This window comes from Alligator sinensis, unplaced genomic scaffold (assembly GCF_000455745.1).
Source record: "Alligator sinensis unplaced genomic scaffold, ASM45574v1 scaffold1103_1, whole genome shotgun sequence".
Classification (NCBI taxonomy): Eukaryota; Metazoa; Chordata; order Crocodylia; family Alligatoridae; genus Alligator; species Alligator sinensis.
In genome coordinates this window covers 129,287-135,286 of record NW_005843457.1, presented here as the reverse complement: position 1 = coordinate 135,286, position 6,000 = coordinate 129,287, and the positions used below count along the sequence as shown (strand labels likewise).

At 60.8% G+C, this 6,000-nt stretch overlaps 1 protein-coding gene across 2 annotated transcripts; it reads left to right on the top strand.

The window, feature by feature from the left end:
• Nucleotides 1-251: 251 nt before the first annotated feature.
• LOC106723275 (SLAM family member 5-like) lies at nucleotides 252-3,472 on the top strand. Of its 2 annotated transcripts, none has more exons than XM_025195296.1 (4): nucleotides 252-494; nucleotides 1,714-1,938; nucleotides 2,796-3,062; nucleotides 3,233-3,472. In XM_025195296.1, the coding sequence occupies exons 1-4, from the start codon at nucleotides 437-439 to the stop codon at nucleotides 3,397-3,399; spliced, it is 717 nt and encodes a 238-aa protein (XP_025051081.1). In that variant the 5' UTR covers nucleotides 252-436; the 3' UTR covers nucleotides 3,400-3,472. The 2 variants fall into 2 exon arrangements, with proteins under 2 accessions (XP_025051081.1, XP_014382850.2); XM_014527364.2 differs by having other exon boundaries at nucleotides 1,714-2,076.
• Nucleotides 3,473-6,000: the final 2,528 nt, after the last annotated feature.

The window sequence follows — 6,000 nt, the reverse complement described above, 5'->3', positions numbered from 1 at the left end:
GCTGACCAGTGTGTGGGCCTGATCCTGTGTGTGGGACTCACGTCGGGTGCCTGTGGGGCCAAATGGCTCCTGACTGTGGCTGTCCGCAGGCACAATTGCTCTAAGGCATTGCTGTGGGTCCAGGATGTGAGCTCTTGTGAATGTGCCAGAACCTGGGCCTGGACCCCCCTTCCCCTGACCTCTGACTGAGTCACGGGCCCTGTTATCTCATCCTGTGCTGGCCAGGAGCACGAGCAGCGTCGGAAGTGGAAGTACGAGCTGCCGCCTCTGGGTTCGGGTTCTTCATGCCAGCCCTGGTCACACAGGGGGATCCTAGGAGTTTCCTTCCCAGCCAGACCTGCCCCAGGACATCCCGGTGCGTGCCCAAGTGCCTGGGGCGAGTGCCCAGCCCAGGACTCGGCCTCTCTGCTCAGCAGCCTCTGCCCGCACTGCCAGGATGCAGCGGGGACTCCATGCCACCCTCGTCCTTGTGCTGGTGCTGGCCCAGCCCCCAGGTGAGTGCCGCAGGGGCGCAGGCGCTGGGAGCCCTGCAAGTGCCAGGCCTGGAAATCGTAGAGGGATGCGTGGGAGGAGCAGGGAGGGCTCAGTGCTGCGCGGGGCCAGGTCAGCAGCTGGGTAGGGCTGGGCTCTCAGCCCAGGACACAGCAGTCTCAGGCTGACCAGTGTGTGGGCCTGATCCTGTGTGTGGGACTCACGTCGGGTGCCTGTGGGGCCGAGACAGAGGCATGGCAGGAAGAATGCCGTTGCCCACGTCACACTGGGCACCCAGTCTCTTCTCTCCATGTCGGGTGACCACCTTTGTCAAATGGAAAGGCAGGACACGTGCTCCCCTTTCCTCCCCACCGCCCCCTGGATGAGCCGCCCGTGGCTCATCCTGCTCCTGGCCCCGGGCCTCGGGCCCCATGCACCGCTCTGGCTGGACAGTGCCCCCAGCCCTTGCCCCACTCCCACCCTCACTGTGGGGGCCTCAAGCTCCCTCCATCCCCCCGCCCCATAGACAGCCTGCAGGAGCTGTTCTCCACGCTGCCCGGCTGCGTTCCCAGCCACGTGCATGTGTGCAGGTGGAAATATGCATATGGGGCCATCTGGGCCCCGCTCCGGGCAGCCCCAAGCAGTCCCTTGCAGGCTGCAACATGGCACACCTGCAAGAGGGAACTTGCCATTTCCCGATCCCTGCACGAGGCTGTGAATCTGGCACCAATACAGTCCTGGAGTTGTGCAGCTCAGGACCAGGACTTGATGATCCCATTGCGGGACTGTCCGATCCAACGAGGAATGGTGGTCCCCCTTTGTCCAAGCCCCCTCCCTGCCCTGGGGGTGCCCTTTGCCTTGGGCTGGGCATGGTCCCACCAACCTCTTCCTTCCTATCTGGGCTCCCAGTGACATGCTGGGTGACCCACACCAGGCACTGCCCGTTCGGGGCCTGGTATCTCCCTATCCAGTGGGTCGATGCTGCATCCCTATGTGACCCCCTGCCCTGCAGGGCCCTGGTGCTGGGAACACTGGTTTAGGGGAAAGGCTCCTGCCTTGCAGGGAGGGAGGAATTTCAAGGGTCAGGACTGCACCGTTCCCCTCCCCCAGGGCTGTGGTGGGGCTCTGCTCTCTCCTGTGTGTGACGGGCTCTGGCCCAGCCTGGGCGGTGCCAGCCAAGGGCCGAGGGCTGTGGAGGTCGAAGCCCCTGAGCACAAAGCTGCCTTTTGCCATTGCTGTCAGGCACGAGTCCTGGGACAATGTCTTGCTCCCCTGTGCGGCTAAATGGGATCCTTGGCGAGTCGGTCGTCCTTCCTCACAACGCTGCACCTGGATTCAAACGCATCACATGGTTCCCCCCCAATCGTCTCCACGATGCATCAGGCACAGCGGTGCCCTTGGCAGTCATCATGCCGCGGAGGCCTGGAGAGCTGCCCCACATCTCCGTGCCAGACCAGAGGTACAGAGGTAAAGTGAGACTCTTTGACCAGAACTACTCGCTGGAAGTCAGCGCCCTGACGATGCAAGATGCGGGCAAATACGGGCTGACAGAAAACAGAGTGGGAATTGATATATACGATTGTTCCTACTTGCTGAATCTGTACGGTGAGTGCGTGTGCATGGATGTGCATGCATGTGTGCTTTCAGGTGTGTACTTTTGTGAAGTTCATGTGTGTGTGCACGCAGATGGAGGTGGAGGTCAAACAAGCTGCTTTGCAGGGAGCTGTCAAGGAAGCATCAAGGTTGCTCCAGGTCAGGGGGATGCCCAGGGACAGGCCAGGCTGTCTCTTGACCCAGGCACCCCTGAGGCTGCAGGGAGTCACAGCCCTTCCTGCACGGTCGGGCGGGGATAGGGGGGTGGCAGTAGAGTGGGAATGAGGGTAGACATCCAGACAGACACACAGCCGCTGTGTGTGCCGTGGGGCTGGCGCCCACCTTGTGGGAAAGGACCAGGACAGCAAAGGGGGCTGGGGGAAATGAGCCAAAGCAGAGGAAGGAGGAGGCAGAGGGAGGACAGGGGAGACCAAGAGCAAGGGGGGAGGTAGCTTCATCCCAGGCTCCTGCCCCAGAGTGAATGGTTGGGGCACGGCCCTGCAGAGCCCAGGCTTGCCTTGGGGCAGAGCCAGCCCCCTCTGCAAGGAGCAGCTCCCTGACCTGTGTCTCCTGCCGCCCCAGCGCTCACTGGGGCTGGTGTCCCCAGGGCTGAGGGGACACTGTCCCTGGGTCCCTTCTCCACCAGCCCCAGCCATGGCAGGGGGGAGCCTGCAGCCGGTTGTCTCCACAGCAGCCCCTCACTGCAGCCCTTTCTCCTCCTGCCTCCCCAGCGCGTCTGCCAGAGCCGGAGATCAGCACCCGCCTGACCAGGGAGGTGGACGGCACCTGCAATGTGACATTCACCTGCCACGCTGGGGAGCCCGACCCGCACACCACGTATACCTGGGCCCACCCAGGAGGAGGCGCCGTGGTCACCCCCGGGAAATCCCTGTTCATGCAGCACCAGCCTGGAGATGAGGACTCACCTGTCACCTGCACGGCCACAAACCCCGTCAGCAACAGCTCGGCCACAGCCTCCCCAAAGGCAGCTTGTGAAGGTGATGCTCAGCCACAGGGGTAGTGGGGGTGTTCCCCATGGCCATGGCATCCCAGGGTACACAGGGCAACTGTTCCTGCTCCGACACCCCGTTGCCCGCTGCTGCCCAAGTGCAGCCCAGCAGCAGGTTTAGCAGCAAACTAACCCCCGGACATGTCTCATTTCTTTCAGGCGCCACCCTGGCCCCTTCACTGTCCTATTGCCGTGCCAAGGGGCTCATCCTGCTGGGGGTGCTGGCAGTCCTGGTCCCCGGGATCCTGGCCGTGCACATGCTCACCAGGAGGAAGCCGAGACATGCTCACCACGAGGAGTCCACCTCAGGAAGGGGGCCAAGATGAGGGCAGGGGGTTTGCTGGGGGCGCGGGACACACCTCTCTCAAGTCGGTGCTTTTCTCAGCTCCCAAGCGGGGTCCAGGGCTGTTTGGAGTAGGAGTCCTGATTAAAGGGCTTCCCAACCCCATCCCAACACACTGAGCCTCCTGCTTGTCTGGGGCATCCCCTGAGTATGCTCAGGCTCTCCAGGCGTGTGGCTGTGTCCACAGCAGCTGACAGTAGAGGGAGTGCTGACAAGGATGCCACACAATGCAGTGGCGGAGGATTGGTCTGGACCAAGGAGCCGGGAGCTGGGGTCTATTCCAGAGCTGCTGCAGGGCCTAGGGCTGCGCTCCCTGCCTCAGTTTCCTTGTATGCACATGTGAGAGGGCACAGGAGGTGCTTGGTGGGGCTCTGGGAACACCGGCCCATGGCCCAGCTGTGCCACTGACCTCCCTGTGACTGTGGGTCCTCCTGAGTCCCTCTGGGCTTCAGCTCCTTCTGTCTCTAATCTGGCCCGAGCCTGTCATGAGCCTACTGGAGTGGGCAATGGGGTCCCCTCCTCCTCCCTGTCCAGTGCACCCCAGTATTACCTGCCATTGCCACCCTGGGAGCAAGCCTGGGTCTTTTCTGCAAGGGGCTGTCATCCAAAGTCCTGGGGTGAAGGCAAAGCACAGGAGCGCAGGGGGAAGCTGCACGGGGGACACAGAGACTGACATCCACTGCCCGGCTCCAGACACTGGTCAGCTGAGCCCGTTCCCCACAGCCCCAGCCGGCCTCCCCGGCCCCGAGTCCTCACAGCTTCCTCTCCACCCTGCTCTCCCTCCTGCCAGGGCCTCCGGGCACTGCCTGCCCCCATGGTGACTGGGGGGGGCAGGTTGGGAAGGCTTCATGTTTCTTGTGGCTAGCCTGGCTTCAGCCCCATGGGCTCCATTGGGTGGTGGCAACCATCTTTACAGAGGGCAGCCCCTTGTGCCACCCTCCCACCTAAGGTTGCCATCCATGCTGGAGGAAGTGCAGCGATGTGAGGGCAGGCAGGAGCCAGAGGATGTCAGAGAAGCAGCCTTCCTCATGACCCTCCATCTGGGGATGAGCCACAGTGCTGCCAGCCCCGCAGCCTGTGCCGAGCCCAGATAATGCCTGCCTTTGATACCCCAGAAGGAGCTGTTGATGCCCCCACAGGGAGCTGGGATTTGTGACTCCCCCTTCCCCAGCTCCAGGGCCACCGACTCCCTCCTGCCTGCACGAAGAGCTGGCCCACTAGGAGAAAATATGGGACATGTTCTTCCCACGGACACTCTCGCCCCCCAGTCTCAGACCATCTTTCCTGGTGCTGGTGAAGGCCCTCGTCCATCTCCTCCATCACAGTCAGCACCTCTGCTACCGCTGCACAGAGCAGGAGGATTGCTTGTCCTGTGGATGAGTGGCGTGGTGAAGGTGCCCTGCAAGCTTCCAGCTGCCCTCGATCCCAGCTGGTGACAGCACATGCTCAGCTGGTGCAGACCACAGCCGGGAGAGGATCCCAGCTCCAGGATCCTGCGCTCTCCGTCTCTGTCACCTGGACCCAGGTGGGGACCTAGTATGGGGTTGGCACGAGGCTGCTGGAGCAGAATCAGAGCCATGAAGCAGGCACTGAACAGCCCCTGCCTTCTGCTCCCTGCTTGTGTCTCACAGCCTGAGCAGCACCCCAGACACTCGCAGGGGTGGGGACAGATCCCTCCTGCTGCCCGCAGCCAGGCCAGCTCTTCCCTAGCGCTAAGACCAAGTGCCTATGGCTGCATGTACACACCACGAGATTTCCCATTTATGGTGTCACAACTGCCTTTGTGTTTGCACGAGCGGGATTTCCCCTCGGTTTAAAAATCTTTTGGGTATGTTAAAGTAAAACTGGTTGGACATAGTTTAGTTTGCGTCGCCGCTGACTACATCTTCGTATCTATGGACTCGTGGCGTGTAAAAGCCAAGTGACTCAAAGGCATGTAATGGCTTCTGTTTGCCACCAGGTGCACTGCAATATTTCTGTAGTTCAGGCCCTTGGTCAGTAGGTGCCACTGTTATTTTGCTGCTCTTCTTTTTTGGGGGGGTCAGGGGGGGTGCTCCTGCTCATCCCTCCCTCCCTTCCCCTGCTCCCGCAGCTGACTGCAGGCAGCCAGGGCACACTGTGGGGGGCATCTGAATTAGTTACCCTAGCACTTAATATATTAAGAATACAAAATACAGAATACGTAATACAGAAAGAAAGAAATAGAGCAGTAACCCGTATGGCCAATTACTGTTGTTTACTACCCTCTGCTAGAGGTCGTGCCCAGACCACCACCAGCGGTCCTGTATGTGCTCCCCCCGTGCCCTCCGCCCACTGCTCCCGCTACGGTGGGTGTGAACTGCTGAGCACAGCGGCATCACCAGCATGGGAAGTTTGCAACTGTTTGGAGTGTGGCACCTCTTCTTAACATTTTCATATTTCATCAGTAACCTTCCTATTTCTTATAATTGCTATTGCCATTCCAGAAACACGATGAATAGTGCAGGCGGATACTGCACACCAGACCCATCCCCAAGAGGTGCAGCCTCCTGGGTGATATGTAGGTAATATCAAAAATGTCCCATAAAGCCTGTGTGGAGCAGGG